Source organism: Sardina pilchardus, chromosome 12 (assembly GCF_963854185.1).
Source record: "Sardina pilchardus chromosome 12, fSarPil1.1, whole genome shotgun sequence".
Taxonomy (NCBI): Eukaryota; Metazoa; Chordata; class Actinopteri; order Clupeiformes; family Clupeidae; genus Sardina; species Sardina pilchardus.
The window spans coordinates 19,829,274-19,850,255 of record NC_085005.1 but is presented as its reverse complement, the minus strand read 5'-3'; the positions used below and the strand labels follow the sequence as shown (position 1 = coordinate 19,850,255).

At 46.3% G+C, this 20,982-nt stretch overlaps 1 protein-coding gene across 5 annotated transcripts in view; it reads right to left on the bottom strand.

Annotated features, from left to right (window-relative positions):
• ppp1r13bb (protein phosphatase 1, regulatory subunit 13Bb) overlaps positions 1-20,982 on the bottom strand; it is a 56,954-nt gene that overhangs the window by 15,069 nt on the left and 20,903 nt on the right. For 4 of the 5 annotated variants that reach the window (XM_062551537.1, XM_062551540.1, XM_062551539.1 and 1 more), the window contains exons 4-7: positions 20,544-20,663; positions 15,193-15,263; positions 3,626-3,727; positions 1-24 (exon numbers count right to left, since the gene is read on the bottom strand). The exon at positions 1-24 is cut by the window's left edge and continues 151 nt beyond it. In XM_062551537.1, coding sequence (XP_062407521.1) covers positions 1-24; positions 3,626-3,727; positions 15,193-15,263; positions 20,544-20,663 — 317 coding nt within the window. Of the gene's footprint in view, positions 25-3,625; positions 3,728-7,958; positions 8,101-15,192; positions 15,264-20,543; positions 20,664-20,982 lie in introns of those variants that run through there. The other variant, XM_062551541.1, reaches the window with a different exon arrangement.

Genomic DNA, 20,982 nt, shown 5'->3' with positions numbered 1-20,982 from the left:
CTTCAGGTAGCGCAGCCGCTGCTCCTGCACCGCCACGCCACGCCACCGGGGACGAGAGAGGAGGAGGAGGAGGAGGAGGAAGAGGAGGAAGAGGAGGAAGGAGGAGGAGGAGGAGGAGGAGGAGAAGGAGGAGGAGAAACATTAGACTACAAACATTTTTATTCCACTAAAGATGACAAATACTTAGTACATTACAATGAAGGGCTGGAAGTGTACAGGCTGGCGCCAGATAGGAAGAGGCAGGACAGGCAGAAGGAGCGCTCCAGTGTGTGGGTGGCATGGCGGACAGTACATACTCCCACGAGCGCGTGCACACACACACACACACACACACACACAAACACACACGCGTATCCAAAACTCCCACACAGCCAACCCTCAGCCCAGCTATGGCATCATCTCTTGCTCTCGCCCACACACAGACAGACAGACACACACAAATGCAAAAAAGTACAGACAAGTGTTTGTGAGACGTTTGATGATCAAATAGCATGTATTAGTATCAATAGTATATCATTTATATTTATTCATTTAGCAGCAACAAAATGAGGAATAACATTCAAGCTATTTTGAAAAGGGGGGTGGGGGGGGTGTATGGTCAGTGTGTCTTTGGTGTGTTTGGTGTTGGAGGTAGATTAATTGATAGGCTGATTAATCGAGCAGATGTTTGCCATTTTTAAAAAAATAATCAGTATCAGCTAATCTGATCTGATCTGTTTTTTTACCATGGTGTAAGTCGCTTTGGTTAAAAACCGTCAGTCAAATGCAATGCAATGTAATGTAATGTAATGTAATCTCCTAGTATATTAAGGTGATTAACAGAGACAGATGCAGCTGCAGGCAGCTCAGTGGTGGTGTTGCTGTGGAGTAACTGTACGTGTGACGCATGCTGCCCCGCCTGTCCAGTAAATTACCAGCAGACTCCAGTCAGAACATTTGGAAGAGCACAAAGACATAGTTCCTCAAAACGGAAAAGGCTTAAGTTCTTATCATCTTATTATTCTTCACCACACATACAGAGAGGAAAAAACGGCCAAATATCAGCAAAAGAAAAAGGCAGCATATATATCGGCCATCGGCTGACCCTGATTTCTGAAGATCGGCATTGGACATGAGGGCCATTTAAGCTAATCTAGTTAGCGCCGCCATCGTGCAGCAAAAGGCTGCAAATGGGGTAGATCCTGTAAACAGACTTCCAGAGACCAGCGAGTTCAACCAGAGTTCTTCCATTTGAATAGAAACGCAAGGACTGAGAGGACCGAATGAGCACAGGTTCCTGCCTTCCTGAAACCCCATAATGGAAACGGGTCTATAGAAAATAAAACCCATATCGGTCTCCCTCTAGTCGGTGGGCAATATCTATAATCTTTGTGATTTCTGAATAGGCCTGGAGTCTGACAATAAAGGTGGTGGTGATTACAAACTCAGGAGGCAAACCCAGACGAACAAGCACAGGCCCAAACACCAACACCAATGTATATGTATTGTGTGTATGTGCTTGTGGTTACCCAAGTCATACGTCAATGTCTGTCCCATTTGGTTTACCCCAATGTGCATGTCTACTATATGTGTTGTCTTGTAAGGATGTCAATTCTCTCTCTAACTGCAACCTAGTTTACCCACGGATACCAATAAAATAACCTGAACCTGAACACACCAGTTAATATCTCTGTGGGACAGAGGCCCTGCGACCACTCACAGCACTCTAGTGGAGCTCCACCACTAATGAACTCCATGCCTGGGTGAAGCCTGGCCTCTCTACACCCTGGAGCTGGCTATGTGAGACTGAGATTTTGACACACACGCACACACACACACACACACACACACACACACACACACAGACACAGCTGATGAGGCTGTGCGAGGGAAGCATGATGCTTGGCCTTTCTAGACCCTGGAGCTGTGTATGTGAGCCAGTAACGATCTTCACACACACACACACACAAACACACACACTCCCCTAACAATCCCACAGCGAACACGCTAACCACAAACAGCCATTATAGTACTCACTTCACCCTGTCGATGAACTCTCTGTGGATCTCTCAATCAAAACACAACTGTTGTAATCAGGCGCTGCGCATGTTACTGACGTAGGGATTTTTTAATAGATCGTTTTTTTTAGGCTGGTGCTTTTTATTTTAGTGCGGTTCAAAAGGAGTTCAGTGTCATTTGGTGTCCCCCCACACACGCCATGTGCTAGGAGGCACAGCACACACACACACACACACTGAATGCTTTTAGGGGCTTCCATCTCTGGGTGCCATTATCCTCAGCCATTAGTTGTGTACATATGCACATAATCACAAAGACACACTCTCGCACACACACACACACACACACACATTTCTGCGCACGCTCTCTCCCCTGCTCTCTCTCCCTCTGTAACACACACACGCTTTCTCTCACTCTCTCTAGCACACTTTCTCTGTCTGCATGTCTCTCTCTCTCACACACACACATTCATTCATTCTCTCTTTCACACACACACACACACACACAACTGTCACGCACATAGTGTGAGCCGGGTGCTGAGGACAGGCTGAGCGCGTGTGAGCAGTGAGCAGCGATGCGCTAAAAATAGCGCAGGCTCGCGGTGGCCTCGCGGTGACTGGAGCCCTGTGTCATCACCATCCCCGTCGTCACGGCAATTACACGCTCAGAGAGCGCCCTGTTACCCACCCGACACCACAACCCCAAAAGCAGACCAGATAAAAGAGAGAAAGAGCGCGAAAGAAAGAGAATGAGAGAGAAATAAAGGGACAGATAGAGAGCGAGAGAGAGAGAGAGAAAGAAAGAAAGAGAGAGAAACTGCTTTGTCCCACCAGTCCCAAAACAGAAAATACACTTTCAAAAGCACCGCTGTGCCTCAAGAGTAGTTAACGCCAAACAATTATGGAACAAGCAAGGAAAGCCTCCATTAAGAAATGCTTAAATGCTTAAATGCTTAGACGCCCCAATACAGGCTTGTTGTAGTCATTATCCACACTCACAGCTGTCTCGTGTCAGGAAAAATAGGAGCAACAATCAGTCGAGGTCTAAGCGAACCCAATGCCACAGAGACTGCTGGACGGACCGCTAAGAGGAAGATGAAGGCATATTTCCCCCCCGCGCGCTGGGAAACCAGTCTCATGCAGCCTCAGAGTGCCTCTCTCATCAGGAAACGAGCCAATAATTAGGCTATAACTCACAAACCATTAGGCTACACAAACACACATTACTAAATAAAAAAGCCTCGGGAATAAAGGGCTTACAAAATGGTGCGACTCACCATAGAGGAAATCATTGGAGTTGTCCACGGATATAAAGTCGTCAGCCGTTGCACAAAACCAGCTGCTGGAGAGCAAACAGGACTGGTGCTGTTCTATGACATGCTCCTACTATTCCAACCTTCAAAAACTCTCCCGATAATCACGTTATTGATCACGGCCGGGCCGAGCGCAGTGTGGCGCTATCCCTAGGGCTTCAGGGCAGAGCGACACAAAGTGGACAGCTCGCAAGCACATCAGCTCCACACACACACATTTACACACACACACACACACACACACACACACACACACACACACACAATAGAGCCAAGCAAGGGACCACCCACCCAACGCACATCTGAGAGCGTTACCTTAGCGACGAGCATCTGTTGCTGGGCCTCGATTTGCTGCTGTTGCCGAGTGGCCATCTCCTGTAGCTCAGAGAGAGTGAGCTCCACTCTGGGGTTCCCCACCTACACACGGCAGAGAGAGGGAGAGAGAGAGAGAGAGAGAGAGAGAGAGAGAGGGAGAGATGGAAGGAAGAAGGGAGGGAGGGAGGGAGGTGGAAAAGTAAGAGAGCAAGAGAGAATGACAGAAATAGAGAGAGATAGAGAGATGGAGAGATGGCAAGAGAAGGAGAGGGAAGAATAAAAGTGTGAACAAATGAGAGAGAGAGAGAGAGAGAGAGAGAGAGAGAAAGAGGAAAAGAAAAAAAATAACAAGGGTTAATCTGTCTGTTACTCATCCGGCCTCTATGCTCCAGTCGGACCACAACCTCAGGCATCAGCACTTCGACAAAACAAACAGCACTAACAGACCCTGAGTCACACTGGGACAAACAACAGCTTACATGTATTGGACGTGGAGAGGATACTGTTAAAACTTAAAATCCAAACAAAAACACACAGACACACACAAATCGATATGTGTGCACTGCACACAGAGAGACACAACGTGGACCAATAAGATTCCAGGTAGAAACTAGAAAAGCACTAAGAGAGCAAACATAACCGCCTCCTGGATCCAGACGATGACACGGATCACTCGGATCTTTAATCGTTTCTTCCTTGGGTCATTTCAGATCTTCCTTGAAAATGTCATCGAAATCCATTCATAACATTTTGAGTTATCTTGCAAACAAACAAACAGACAGACAAACAAACAGACCCTGATGAAAACATAACCTCCTTGGAGGTAAAAAAGGAGTACAATACAAAGACTATACTGATCAATTACAAGGTGCTTGAACAATAACCTAGTGTCTGAAGTCAGGAAGACCGACAGAGAGACAGAGATTCATTGAAAGAGAGAAAAAGACAGGATGAAGGAAGAGGGAAAAAAAGCATTTGAAAGATGCCAAAACAAGGAGCGGGGGGAGGGAAAAGTGTGCAAAAGAAGTGGAGTGGAGAAAATAGATGAAAGAAAAAATGTAAGAAAGGAAAAAAAGGAAAGAGAGAAAAAGGATGAAAGACACACCGACAATTGGGTTTGAACTGGATTGGTAAACAGGCTAGCGTGATCCGAGGGATGGATGGATGGACAGGAGGAGAAGAGGAGGGAGGGAGGGAGGGAGGGAGGCGCTGCCTCTGTCATCCTGCATTGGGGGAGATAAGAGCACAGCCATCAGTCACCCGCTGGCTCCCCGGCTGGGCCGCGCCATCGCCATGGCAGCAGGACGGAACACTCACACCGTGCTGATGAAAGGAGAAGGACGAAGAGGAGGAGGAGGAGGAGGAGGAAGATGTTCACAAGAAAGGGGACAAACAGCGCTGACAAACGCTGTAACTGCTACAACAAACCTGCAACTGCCACAACAAACAGCCAAAAAAAACAGACACACACTGGGAAACTTAAAAAAAAAAAAAAAAAAAAAAAAGTCAAAAGGCTACTGGGTTTACGTCGCTATCTCTTGATGCAACCTAACTAGCAAGGTAGGAAAGAAATCAAACGGATGCAGTCACCCCCAAAAGTGTCTGGGTTCTGGGCTGTGACATTCACGCAAGCGTTTTAGAGGCGTCTGCTGTGCCTCATCAGAGCCCGACTTGCACAGAGAAAAACTGAGATGAACATCACAGAATTCTCGGAAGAGCAGTCAGGAGAGCGAGAACGCCCACGCAACACAAACCCAGCAAAGATGGAGCCAAATGGAGACACTGTGTGGGTTAGTTCACAGAATCCATTCAGTCTGTTCTCTCGTCAGTTACAGAGAAATGTCATGTCCTTAAGGAGTTCATCAAGGACAAAAACACATGATTGAAACCTATTAAACCTACTTATCATATGATAAGATAAACAGAGCACTTGCATGCTGAAGAAAATAAGTAAAATCAAGGAGAGTTAGAGGCCATCTACCCATAATTCACAAAGTCAAGCAGTCTAAGCCTATTAGTAATTTCCTTATGCATTGAGGGTATACTGCAGCTCATAAATGTGAGTAATTTAATGTAAACACTTCCTGGAAAGCCCTCCATCCAAAGATCTCAGTCGTCCTGCAACAGGCTATCATCCCATCCTCCCTCCCCCAGGGTACCCACGAAAAGAGGAAGTGAATCTACAAAGAGAGACTTGGCCACTTGCCACCAAATAAAGCTCACGGAAGACTAAGGACTGGCACCCTAACACAGGTCATGCCAGTACGCAATACTGACAACTGCCACCATGATGAAGGTCATGTCAGTATGCGACGGAAAGAGCGGTCAGCCTCAATGTGAGGCAGCCTGTGCCTTTATTAGCAGGCCTTCTCCCCCATTGACCAGACAACAAATGCCACAGGTATGCAGAGATGGTAAGTGCCATCACTAATCCTCGTTTAGACTAACGACATCCTGGGCGGCTTGGGAAAGTCCCTTTCGGGGTGCTCAAACTTGCTTAACTGAACAGTGAGACAGTGTTTTTAATGTGCATAACAAACAATCAAAAGCTACCTTTTTGTGGCTTATTTTTTGTTTTACAAAATGTGCAAACTGCAATGTCCAAATGAACCAAATGAAGACTTCCTGGAAAGCCATCAATCAGCAATTCCTTAGTGGGCTATCCTCCTACACAACCAACCTCAGGATAGCCACAGAAAAAGGCACTGAGGCTTGACGGGAGGCTTGGCCATTTGCCACCAAACTAATCTTACGCAACACAGGTCATGCCAGTACGCAACACTAACAGTTGCTACCCTGGCACAGGTCATGCCAGTATGCAACCCTAACGATTGCTACCTTGGCACAGGTCAAGCCAGTACGCAACCCCAACGATTGCTACCCTGGCACAGGTCATGCCAGTATGCAACCCTAACGATTGCTACCCTGGCACAGGTCATGCCAGTACGCAACACTAACAGTTGCTACCCTGGCACAGGTCAAGCCAGTACGTAATCCCAACGATTGCTACCCTGGCACAGGTCATGTCAGTACGCAACGCTAACGATTGCTACCTTGATGAGGGTCATGCCAGTACACAACCCTAATGATTGCTACCCTGGCACAGGTCATGTCAGTACGCAACGCTAACGATTGCTACCTTGATGAGGGTCATGCCAGTATACTACCCTAATGATTGCTACCATGATCCATGATGGTCATACAAGTATGCAACGGAAAAAGCAGTCAGCCTAAATGTGCCACTGGCAGTCGGCAGGTCAAGCTAGGTCTGATTGAGTCACCTCCACTACTAAGTTCCTGCCGATAGCGTGCCAAAGGTTAGATCAGTGCACTTGCCAGAGTTTGTGGTGGTTTATTTTTTGCTCATGTGGTAGCCAACAATAGAGGGATGGTGCAGAGGTGGCAATGACAATCGCTAAACCCCTTTTAGGTTACGGACATCCTTAATGCAAGCAACTAGGACACAAAAAATACTTTGGGTTTTAGTTGTTAGCTAAACGTAATGTAACAACAACAACAACAATAAAATCCTGTAAGGGTAAATAACAGCAATTTTCTCTCTTATTTGATACAAAGCTTTTTTGTAGGCAAAACAATCAAGGATATATTGCCTGACCATCTTCACCCAGTTTTCATCACATACATCTAATTCCAATGATGTTTGCCAGTGTCTGACATCTGATAATCACAGAGCAATGCTTGTTGACATCCCTGCTGTTATGTAGGTCTCCTTGTAGGTCTGGGATAATGTCAGAGTGGCGCTGGGGTTGAATGTTCCCTGATGATGACAAAAGCTGGTAAATGTGGCCTTGTGAAAGCTTAGGTCACCCCACGCCTGCGGACTTAATCTATTTCTAGCTCCGCATGCTCAGTAAAAGAGTATTAATAGATACGGTTGTCTTGTTGTTTTCCTTGAATTCCTAACATTTGGAGCAGGGTGAAACTAGGCTATGCCCAATTAATTTTGACCGATAAGATCCAGGTGGGGAGATATAACCAACAGGTAATCACACCAAAGTAAAGATGGATGTCAAAAGAGTTACTACATAAATCTTCGAATCAATTTCTTTGGTTATGCTAAGAAGCAGTACCATATGGAAAGACCTTATGGGGTTGTCATCACATACTTCATTAAAAATGTGCAATGTAGTCCAAATTTAATCGACGATTCAAAATGTATACAAGGGTTGAAAATGATACTTGACACTTGAAATCACCTAGCTTATAGATGTTCAGACAGTTAAATTGGGCTAAAAACTTTAATACAACTAAAACTAAAATCATGCCACCTGCTAGCTTTGACTCAAAGATATTCTGCAAGATCGTAGTTAACCTGTATTGCACAGCCCCTCAGATGTCAATTCCTCAACAACTTCTTGGTGTTTAAATTCCATTTTGCGCCTAATCTGTGCAATCCAACTGCATAGTGAAGAGTCCTGTTAATGTTGAATGTGGGTACAAATAGGAGAGCTTAAATGACGTCTTTGCTTGCTACGTAGCAACAACTGGTCCCGTCATCATTCATGCGACCTCGCTGTCTGACTATGTTGCTCGATCGCTCCCCCTCATTCTACCCACCAATCAATACAGAGGGCTTGTGCCCAACGTTCACTGATGGGCAGAAAATGCTGAATAATAAAAAAAAAATATCCAGTGGGTTTTGCCGGCAAGAAGGAACGCAATCGGGGTCTAGATCAAATCAAGTGTCAGTCTAAATCTACATGATGGATTGAACTTCAACATTTCAGTGGGAACATTGCCTCAACTACTGTTAAATTACTTTCCTCCTTTCAAAAAACATCCCGGTGACGAGGGCAGTTTCCGGCATGCATTGTTTATATCCTTAGCCTCAACACCAAACACCAAGGGCTGGAGAGGCACAAACTTCATTTCTAGCCCCATTTCATGCCAACTCTGGGAAATATGTCAAAATAGAAATAAACATGTCTTTATCTCTCATTTACATGACCACATACCAGGAAAACTGGCTATACAAATGACATGCTGGTATAATGCCGAGCAGAAATGACATATTGTGCTGTACGTGTCCTCATTCTGGTTAAAATATCATCTAGAGATTAGCTGGTCATTGGTAGCTAACTTTCATGCGCACACGCCTAATGCCTGAGGCAGGCAAGACGGGAATAAGGGAAAGCCTAGGTGCCACTGTATATATCGCCTTCCTACATAAATCTGACGTATTAATAGCCACACAAATGCCACCATTGTACAGCCATCTTGTAGAGCCTTCTCAATTTAAAGACCCGGGGGAGGGGGGAGGGGGGGGGCCTTAATAATAGCTAATTAAGACTTTAATGCTTCCTCGCCCAATACAAACAGCTCAGTGTCCCATTTTAATTGAGATGGGTGACAATATTCTGGCAAAATTAACATCATTACGGTGTACAAGTTTTACAGCACTTTTTATAATGTAAAAATGTATGATGAGCAAAATCACTTCAAAATCTATTTAATTTGTGTCAACTATACAGGGTAAGAGAAAGAAAGTGGACACATGCAGCCAGAGTGCACATTATTAACAGTTTAATACAGTTCAGTTCAGCTCATGATAAGTGCAGTCACGGCCAAGGCCAACAGAAGGCTCTTGTGTAGCACTAGCAGGGTTGACCAGCACGATGGCAGGCCTCCCGATTTCATTAGCTCCGACTCAATTTGTAGGGAGAGTGATTCACGGCTTACTGAGCGACTGTGTCGGCCGCTGTTTGCACACACAGGACGCCGCCTGGATCACATCACGGGGGCTCTCAGGGAGACAGAGGGAGGGAGGGAGAGCCAGCCAGAGCAAAAGCGAGAGAGAGAGAGAGAGAGAGAGAGAGAGAGAGAGAGAGACTGACTGTCGCTATAGCAATAGAGCAACAAGGAACTCCATGGACCAGAGCTTAATTGGATTAACCAGATGTCCCTGGGCTTGAGCAATCAGGAGAGATACACTCTCTCTCTCTCTCTCTCTGACTGGTCTCCCATTCCTCAGAGCGGAACTTAGTTAAGGTCCTCTTAGGTCAGAGGTCTCATCTGACCCCGACCTCCACCTGCAAGACACCCAGCCAGACGCTTAGTGGAAGCACCTGAACAAACAGCCTGAGGTCTGTAAAGGGCAGGAGGGGGGGACCAGAGTCACATTACATCAGACCAACCTCACATCAGACACTCTCTTTTCAGACAAGAGGAAGGTTGTCAGTAACCAAGCTAATAATTAGACAAGCTTTAACCAATTACAGGAAGAAAATATGACAACAAACTGGTTCTGGGCAATGTATGAACATGTTTTAGCGGCAAGATGGGAATATTTCCAACCTATAAGTCCAAAGGCTATACCCACATTCACGAATAGCAGGAAAATTCCTATGTAGATAGGATTTAGCTACACTAGTACTACTTCTACTACAAATGCTCATCCTGGCCATGGTCATGGCTTGTGTGAGAGTACTTCACCGACCCTGTGCAGAGAGGTCTGCCTCTCATCCAAGGAAGGAAAAAGGTAGCAGGTCTGTAGGTAGACTTAAAGGGTCCTGTAGTTTAAATATTGACAGTGGCTTATGGCAAGGGTACTAGTTGCGTGCAGAGGTAGTTTGTCACATATTTAATGTAGGGAGGAATGACAATGACATTTAAATATCAGCGCTCCCTCCACATCCACATAGAGCTGATCATTAACTGTTTTGAAAGGTTTTAAAAAAATCTTCTTTCCCGTTGCTTGCAACTTAAGCTGTTCTATCCAGAGAGGATCTACAGTATGCTGTAGACTGGTATATTGCTCTATGTACGAGTCGAGATTGCATTGCACATATGTCAATGTACGAAGGTCTGCAAACATGTGCCTGCCTTATTGTAAACATTCACAGCAAATCCTGATTGCCTTCGCCTTCCTCAGAGTCCCAGCGAGGAGATTAAACGGCAAGAGCACATCTGGCCAAATCCATTCTTACAAATGCTCGGGGGTGGGGGGGGGGAGTGGACAAAAAGGAAAGATGCAGCAGCACTAGTCTTTTTTTTTTAGTCTTTGAATGGATTGCCCCACTAAGATGCTGCATTCATTTTGTCCACTGCTCTCAAAAGGTGGTTTGGCAAAAGGCACAGCAAACTGCTCCATTCTGAAGAGGAGAGGGTCCAACAGCAAGGAGTTGGCAGCGGGAGGGAAAACGCGAACACAAGAGGTTTCATTGAAACCCTGACGATGCACACAGAAACAGAGCTGACTTGCAAGAAAAATCTGTTGCAATCACTTGGAGAAAAAAAACTAGAAATTGCCCAGAGTAGATCAGTAATGCTCCCTGAACAGGACACTTCAATTTACAGCTGTTTTCTAAGAGACTAATTAAAAAAAACAACAACAATAATAAATAAATTAAAAAAAAACAAGATTTAACTGCAATGAAATCACACTTGCTTGGAAAGGCAACTATAATGCACTTTTGTGGTCCAGGGGTACCACACTTTAATTATGTGAAGACTACACTTCACAAAGAATTAAAGGGGAACTTGAGAATGAGTACCAGGGTAGAGAGATTGGTTTTTAGCGTAAGCCTCCTTGGCCAGACAGCAAAATCCACATACTTAGATGAAGTGAAAGCATCCAAAAAGCAAGCCCCAAAAAATCTACTTATAACTAAAAAAAAAAAGAGAGACAGTCTAAAGTCCAAATACATCAACTGCTGATGCCAACAGACAACAAGTACTTGGCACTTTTCTACCCTCTTCAGATTTTGGTTTTACTAGTTTCAAACTCAAGACACCAACATGCATACAGATCAACCTTAACTGTTAAGTCCAAAGCCTCCGTAAGTCCAGTTTGAAAACTATGCATTATTTAATTGAGTCGCGAAGCATGTGACTGACGCATGACATCCTTAGAGGAACAAATGCAGTTTGGTTCGGCTCAGAAATAGGTCACCACATCTTGAAGATGTACATATGACAACTGGCTAATTTTAAAAAACAACAAAGCTAGAAGTAATGCCACTTCTCTTTCTGGGCAGGAAGTATAGATGATGTTCATAAATGAACGTTCTCAGGGGAAATGTGGCCCCCCTGGCTTCCCATACAGCTGCGTTTGGCTTTCTTACCTTGCACTGCACCCCTCCCAAGCCTCGGAGAGCAGATCCCGGCCGTGTGGATGTTAGATCTGTCGTGCCGAGATGGAGCGACGGGAGGACGGGGAGATGAATCGGACGCGAGCGGATGGGGAGGGGACAAGTGAGGAGAGGAGCGGGGCGGACGGAGGAGGAGGAGGAGGAGGTGGAGGAGGAGGAGGAGGATGCCGGTGGGGCTGGGAGGAACCGAGGAGAAGGAAGAGGAGGGGAGGAGGGTGGGTGGCTGACTAAACTCCAGCGAACACGCCCCTCTCCGAGAAAACCCCGCCGGCGAACGCAGGCACGCTCCAGCGCACTCGGGCGACACGGCCTCACTGATGAGGCCCGCGGGAATGAACAAGTGAGCTCAGAGAGAAAGAGAGGAAGAGGGGCAAGAGGGAGAGGCAAACAAGAGAGAGAGAGAGCGAGAGAGACAGAGAGACAGAGAGTGAACGGGAGCGAGAGACAGACAGAGAGAGAGAAAGAAGGGACCGAGATGGATAGCGAGGGACGGCTAGACCTCAACTGAGGACATGACGGAGAGGATGAGAGGGAGAAAACCCCAATGCGCGGCCCTTTTGCTGGGGGCTGGGCATGTGTCTAGGGATTACCAAGACCGCAATGGGGTGGGTGTGGCTGCCGCTAAGTGTGAGCATGTCCATTAGAGGCACGCGTGTGTTTTTGTGTCTCTCTCTCTCTCTCTCTCTCTCTCTCTCTCCCTGTGTGTTTGTGTGTGTGTCACGAGTCGCTCTCGGAGCACTCTGAGAGGGGCTGAGGGTTCGGCGGAGAAAAGCCCCTCCTCTGGCCGAACCAACGGATAACGAGGATGCTGATCCTCTTAGAGCCCCGTTATGTCATGAAACGAGTGTAATCCTTCAAATTATATAGAAAGAACCAGGACGACGACGGCGGCAAACACAGCGCTTCTCTGCACTTATTGACCGACCGTCAACTCAGCCCCACCCACACCCACACCCACACACACACACACACACACACACCATGTCATGGGTCATGTTGTTACACCCATGCCAATCCTCATTGGGTTGGCTCATGGATAAAATGGAGTGGGGTGAGGGGGTTAAGAAATTGATTGCATTTACTGTGAGGGAGACGTCTAAGCCAACCCCTTAATAAGTTGCCCAACAACGAGGCGTCATCCGATTAAAAGCCCCAAACAAATATAGCAGTGTTTAAGGGATGCCAAACAACTCCTCAAGACAATGCTTGAACCTTGCGGTTTTTGGAGGCCTGTCTGACAGAGGGCCAAGGAGACTGACCATTAACACAGTAGACTTCACATTAAAGTGCGATGCTCGGTATTTGAGAGGCGCCCATCGTTCTATACACACGTAGTGTATTTCAGTGGAGATTTTCATAAAAATTTGCATTTGGTCTAACACTAAGCTTGATCCAGAAATTGGAAACTGGGACATCACCAGACCAACTTCATTGGTAAGAAGCTGATGCATGCATGACAAAACATTGGTTGTCATCACCATCTGAAAATGTATAGTCGATGGTTCTCACTTGTAATTCACATAGAGTGAATAGAGCTCGCTTATACCTCAATTTATAGTCGGCCATTTGCGAAATTAAGTCACTGGCTCAGTTGGCGGATCAGGAGCCAATTCAGCCACGTCAAGTAGCCAAATGCATTAAACCGCTTCCCTGGCGATGCCAGCCAGCCAGTGGAGGTTTAACAGGCATGAATGAGATCGAGTGGCACCACGTGGGTGCCACTGTGTATCCTGTCTGGCTGCACAGCTCCCCACCTGACAGCTGGCAGGAGGGCGCTAATTGGGAGCAATGCGACAGAGCCGCGCTTAAGATAGCGCAGTTAGCGACTGACTGCTTCGCTAATCAGCTCCCCTTGGTCGTCGCGGTAATCATCGTCGTCGCTGGTACTGCCTCTCGAGTCCAAGCTCAGTCTCTTTCCAACAACTGGTTGACGGGAGACCAGGCGCGTGGATTGCGGAGGGAGGAGGAGGGGGGTGTGTGACTAAAGATAGCAGGATGAGCATTTTCTTAAGTCACTCAAAGTCTCTTCCTCTTCATGCTGAGGCGATGCGGCCATCCATTCCCCCCCGCCCGCCGCTTGCTTTCCCTTAAGGTGAAATTAGTTTTGCTTCGGAGAACGCGACTCTCACTTTCGCCCGAATCTGGGACAGATGCTCGGAGGGACCAGAGCAGAAACGCCCGTGGACGCCGGCGTCACTAAAGTGGACTACAGTCGAGTGTTGTCCAAAGTGCACACACACACACACACACACACACACACACACACACACACACACACACACACACACACACACACACACACACACACACACACACACACACACACACACACACACACACACACACACACACACACACACACACACACACACACACACACACACACACACACACACACACAAATAAAGTGGCAGAATGTGAGTCATGAGTTGAGCACGTTCAAGAGTGTTTCACATATGGCGTGGGGTGCCATGACAACGCAAAGCAAAGCTGCTCGATGATTTAGTTCAAATAGACCAAGGGCTATGCACAAGTGGAACTCTCACGGTCGCACGGTCATGTGAAACACATCAGAAGTTGCGTTTCAGCATCAGATGGCAGGACTCCTAATCAGTGGCACAGTGCACTGTGAAGTATTCAGTCAATGAAATGAAGTGATGCATGGTTGAGCACCGCGCTGAATCAGATAAAACAAAAATGGGGCGATGTCCTCTCTGGGAGAGGCTGGGAGTGCGTACAACTAAAAGCCAAGTGAAGACAAGGCTTCTTCTGATTTGAAATATAATGAACTAATGATGTTTGACAACAAATACAGTGTAATGTAATTTATGCAAAATTTTTCCATCTTAAGTCTGTGACAGTTTTATATTTTTCTGGCACACACCACGTGGAATATGAGTCAAACGATCCAATCATGCGCAAAAAAAAGAGTTCAAAAAAAAAAAATGTAATGTACATAAAACGTCAATAATTTTCAAAATAGTGTGGAGAAAGTGGGGGGGAAGGCTCAGCTCAAAATGAATTTAAATGAATAACACATGCATAACCCAATTTCACACACAGCCACATCCAACATCCAATTACGTTCCAGTTAGGTGGAGTGGACTGAGGTATGTCTGTTTGGAACTCTCAGCAAGACCCATTTTGAACTCACTCTCGCTCTTCCTAAGGGACAGAATCTGCTGCTGACAAGGTGACCTCCAAGTCAGCAATGTACTTGTAATCGTTTTTGCAGAGGACTGGAGATTTCTTATCGAAACCTTGAGTGTATCTGGAGATCTACAAAACGTTTTTTTCTGCGTCACATGAAGGGGCTCAGGGGAATAAATCACAGCAGTCTAACTTTGCAAATCTAAAAAGAATTTGTGTTGGACATGGCAATACTGATGTTAAAACCACCTGGCAAATAATAAATAACAAACAAAAAGAGGAATGGTGCTGGGGATATGAACATACCCCGTTCTCGTTGTGCTTTTCTGAGCTGGAGCCACTCCATCTGCTACCCTGGTCCTGAGATTGTTGGCTGCCTATAGACGAGAAAGAAAGAAAGGAGGACAGAAATAGAGAGACAAAAAGAAAGAAAGAAAGAAAGAAAGAAAGAAAGAAAAAAAGAGAGACTATGAGCTTGACCAGTTTTACAGATTGGACAGAAGATGATTTATTGCAAAACATATCCACCAACCAACTCAACAACATTTTATGCGGCGTTTTTTTCAAGGCACTTTGAAAAACGAAGCACTTTGCAGTTAAGAGGAAACCTCGCTAACCACAACACATCCCTCCACGGGGCTTCGGTATTTCACAGACCCTGTGTTTGCGCTGCGTTTGTGCTGGGGGAGGCACGTGAGGATGGAGGATCCCCTCTCCTCGGTCACCTAACTAACACGGGACACGCCGCGAATGTTTGTGCGACGGGAGACATGTGACAATGGGACGCAGTCGGAAAAGGAGCGCTTTTAGTGGGATTATTACAGTACATCCAGGAGGGCTGCGCTCCACTGAAGCCCTTTCTCCCTTAATCCAAAGGGCGTCCGACAGGGGGGGGATAACCAGGGGGTAATCCCGTCTAACCTCGAGAGAGAGAGTAAGAGAGAGCGAGAGAAAGAGTGAGAGGGAGAGATAGAGAGAGCAAGCAGATACAACTGCTCTATCAGGGTGGGGCCGGTGGGAGAGTGCTGCTGAAATGCTCTGGACAGACTTGGCCTTGAACTACACTGTTCGCTTGGCAGAAACTTTTTTTTTCTGCCCACGATGCACTAATGTGATAGCCGTAAAAAAGGTGTGGGATGATGATATGAGCCGAGAGCAGAAGAGAATAAAAGGTGTGGAAGTTATAGGGAAAGACAGGCTAGCGGACAAGGGTGGGAGGGCAAACGGCAGGACTGAGGACTGAGACAGGAAAGAGAAGAGCTAGAGAGAGAGAGAGAGAGAGAGAGAGAGAGAGAGAGAGAGAGAGAGAGAGAGAGAGAGAGAGAGAGAGAGAGGTGTGAGATGGAACTGGAGGATCGAGGAGAGGAGGATTCTATTTTTAAAAAAAACAGCACAGAAAGAGGATAAAACAATTGGCAGTGTAAGAGGTGGGGAACAACTAAAGACTAAAGAGATGAATGTGGAGTGAACGAGAGAAAGAAGAGGAGGAAGATGAGGTCAGGAACAGGAGTCAGAGGGAAAGTGAGATCACCGAGAGTTCAAGAGAAACAGGGAAAAACAGCATGATACAGACAAGGAAAATGAATACAAGACAGGGAGAGAGAGAGAGAGAGAGAGAGAGAGAGAGAGAGAGAGAGAGAGAGAGAGAGAGAGAGAGAGAGAGAGTACACAGTAGGAAGTGTAAGTAGAGGGCATGCGGGTGTGTTGGAACAGCGGTAACATCCTGACAACCGGTCTACTCAGCGTGATGGATAGACAGATCTACACAGAGAACGAGGGAATGGGGGCAAGGAGGGGAGAAAGAGAGAAAGGGGACAGGAGCAAAAACTGGAGGTACAGACAGAGAGGGAAAAGACAGACAAAGTGACAAAAGGGAGGGTGAGAGAGAAAGAGATAAAAACAAGAACAGCAACTAAAAGGGCGAATAAGAGGAACCGACAGACAAGGACAGACAGACAGAGAGAATGAGAGACAAAAAGAGAGAGAGACAGAGAGATGCAGTATGCAAGCAGACAAGGACAGACAGACAGAGAGAATGAGAGAGAGAGAGAGAATGAGAGAGAGAGAGGGAGAGAGAGAGAGATAGTGAGAAAGACAGAGAGAAAGAGAGAGAGAGAGAGATAGAGGCAGTATGCAGGCAGTGGGGATGTGCTGGATGAAGGCCTGTCACTGGGGCGGTGACAGCCGGCCGCTCAGTGGAGGGTGATGGGGGCCGCTTTACACCCTCCACTGGACACACTTGCGTTCCAGCTCAGTGAGCGAGGCCAACACGGCCTCGAGTCCACACACACACACACACACACACACACACACACACACACACACACACACACACACACACACACACACACACACACACACACACACACACACACACACACACACACACACACACACACGAGAATGTGTGTATACACATTCCAAATATTCTCTGATTCTATAATTCAAAGACTTTTTTCCAAAGTGTCTGTGCTCTTTGCTGTTCAATAGCATTTCTATTATATGGGGATGTCAACAAAGCAACAGGGAGTTTCGGCAGGAAACCACAGTTTGAGTTCTTGTCCAGTCATTAAAAACAATAACGTATCTAACGTAATGTTTGTTCTTGTAACAGGTTTCCCAGACCAATGATATGCCAATGATATTTGTGTAACTGAGTCACCAACACCACCTGATCTAGATAAAGAATGATGAGCTCGGCAACAATGGGGTAGCCTATCCAGTGTTCTTTATAGATAAGTGGGAACGAGCCAGAGGACCAAGGATCGAGGACTAAGGAGAGACGTTGAGAAAAGCCTCAAGAGCACCTCCTCTCCTATCACTACGATGAACCTAGCACACTTAACTTGCACTTAATCATGACCTTCTTCTCCATCCTGTCCGTCCCCTCCTGCCTACACTCAAGAGACCTCACTTGAATTTGAGCTGCTACTCTCATACATACATTCTCTTTATTATGGCTGCACTACTGTCTTCCATTCACACTGCTACTGTACCTCGACTGCTCCCTGATTTTGCAAGTCACGTTGGATTAGTGTCAGCTGAATGAATATGCAAATATAAATATAACTGGTTATGTGTTTGCCCACTAACACGGCACAAAAAGTTGTTAGGTCCCTTGTGCAATCCAGTCAGCTTAGCAAATGCAAATCGTAAACAAGGCAGCATGGGTAAACCCAGGCTAGAGATATGTGCCCTTGGCGGAGGTCTGTGTTCTCTTAATGCCTTTCTAGTTAAGGGTATTTGTTTGCTGGGGTCTTAATTGCATCTCCCCAGGAGTGCAGGTTTTATAGGTCTTAGCCATGTTTAGCCAGTTTAGAATGTGTGTGTGTGTGTGTGTGTGTGTGTGTGTGTGTGTGTGTGTGTAGGGGGTTATGTAACTAAGCGGCTTGCTCCATATATGGACGACGCGTCTTTGACCCTTGCTGACCCTGTGGCCTGCCTACCTGACCCTCACACACATACACACGTTCTGAGCCTTACTTCTCACACACACACACACACACACACACTCACACGCACACGCACGCCCATATGCCAACGTACACGTGCAGGCAATCAGGCATAGACACAGGCGGAGGTAGCTGCGCTCTAGGAATGCTTTTCTAGTTTATCAAATGTTACTCTGAAGTGTTACAACACCCCAGGTCATCTGGTATAGGCTAATTGATAGGACCGGCTAGCCTATGAGCTACGCACAGACGCATTTGATAGACATCCTTAGCGCCCGATACACAGCTCTGGGCATTCGTAAACCATGCCTCAAATACGAGCAAAAATAATATTTGGTTCCCAAACAGTAGCGTTAGCCAGGATAACATAGCTCTGATCTAGCTATACTAATCAAACTCCAAGATATCAGTGTGTAATTGTCTTTTAAATGTTGACAAGATGGACTGCATATCACCTTTAGGCAATCAGTCTGACATAAAAATGCTAAACTGCTGCATTGATTCATACATTTCATGTTATGAGAACACCTTCTTCATGAACTGCTTTGGGTGACCATTATAGCCAAAATGCATTTGCTTGAACACTAAAGAAAAAAAAAGAAATCAGGCATGAATGCCATATGATGCATCTGTAGCAAAGTGAAACTAAATGGCTACAGCTGGCTCATGAGTCGGATTTGCTCCAAATTGTTATGGACCATGCTACACCTTTCCATCAAGTTTCATAAAACTCAGTCCAGTAGTTTTTCACGTAATCCTCTGCACAGACAAACAAAACATTACATTTACAAATCAAAAACATTACCCGAGGTGATGGATAATTAAACCAAAATAAAAATGGTCGGTAAGTAGCTAGGTAGGTAGGTAGGTAGGTAGATAGGTACAGTAGGTACATGTAGGTAAGTAGGTAGGTAAGTAGGTAAGGAGATAGGGAGATCGAGAGATAGAGACAGATAGATAGATAATATGCCTGCAATGCCCTAGAGTGTGCTCTTGGAGGAGAGGACCTCTTTGTTAACATGCAGATGTCGCTGCCGAAATGGCGACCGATAAAAATACCGAGGGCCCTTACACTTGCTGGAGACGGGAGGGAGAGCGGGGGGGTGCATGCTCAGAGCCCATTCATGATCACTGATTGGCATTGCCGACTAGTGAATGGACCGCAATCAACATGCAAATTCTCTCTTTTGTGCGTGTGCTGTCTGTCGGTATCCAGTAATAGTCTTTCACGTGGCAGACACGTGACCTTGAAAGGAGACGTCAAAAGCGAACGAAACCAAAGCCCTGAAGCACTGTGAAACCAGCAGGGTCAGCTTCCTCGTGCCCGAGACGCTTGGAATCAGACAGCTGACATGAATTTCAAAGAGGCAGCATATTTTAGATAATGCTTTTGACCATTGGAATGTAATAAAGTCCACGGAACACTACTATTCCTAACCCCGTCATGACGGAAGTGCTCTTTTTGAAGTTGATTTAAAATCCGAAAGAACAAACTCTTCTGACGATAGGGCAGTAGTTTAGTTTTGTTCGGCTGGGGATGTACCGGTACTTGCTGGGAGATGGCTCATGGGTGCAACATGTATCCTGCGTTCATTTGGCGCATTCTGTTGTGCACGTGCTCCAAAATGAACATGATGCACAGTAATAGCCACACGAACGCTAGGAGCAGTAAGTATCGGTGCAGTACAGTATGTGACCGAACATACTCGAGCATGAGCGTGCAAGACCGGCTTGTGGCCCATGGCACATAAGGCCACACTTTTCGAGCAATGTTGCTTAGCTATGACATAACCAGATTCTTTTATTCTGATTGGATGATCGTGATGATTTGCCTACTGATGACTTAAGTTCTCCAGAAAAGAGATTGTTTGCCAATCTCAATGGGAAAAAGCCAGAACCACAATAATGAGGAATGTTGCCCAGCACCATTGCTCAAAAAGTTTTCCCCGTGTATCAACAGCTTTAGTTATTTTATGGTCATGTGATAACTAAGGCAAAGAGACTGATTGGCTCACGGGTAATGAAGATTCCCCCTGACTTGTTGGTAGGTTGTGAGTGATCAGATACTCAGTGGCTTCCCACAACCCCACTAGTAAATGCTTGTGCTCAAGCAACTGAAATGTTTTTTTTTTTTCAAAACACTGTGACGTAACATAGTTTTGTAGGAGATTCGTGCGCCAAGCCCCCGACGGAACCACTCCTCACCTTGGTCACTGTTCTCGGTCGGCGAGTCTTCGTGGCGCAGGTAGAACTTCACCTCCGGTCTCCTGGTGCCCCACTTCTGCAGGTGGTCGTACATCATGTGATCAAAGGGGATGGCTCTCTCTGTGGGAGAAGAGGAGGGGAAGGGGGGGGGGGGGGGGGGGAAACACAGGAGTTACAGGAGTGAACAACAAGCCGCCGGAAACAAAACAACGCATCTGCATTCATTTGGCAACAATGTTGGGGGAGTGCAATTAATTTAAGATCTGTTCAATGGGCCTGAAGGAGGCTCCCTACTGAGAGGAGATAAAGATGGAGACAGTGAAAGTGAGGATGAGGGGAAGAGAGAGAGAGAGAGAGAGAGAGAGAGAGAGAGAGGGAGAGAGAGAGAAAGAGAGAGAGAGAAAGAGAAGGAGAGAGAGAGAGAGAGAGAGAGAGAGAG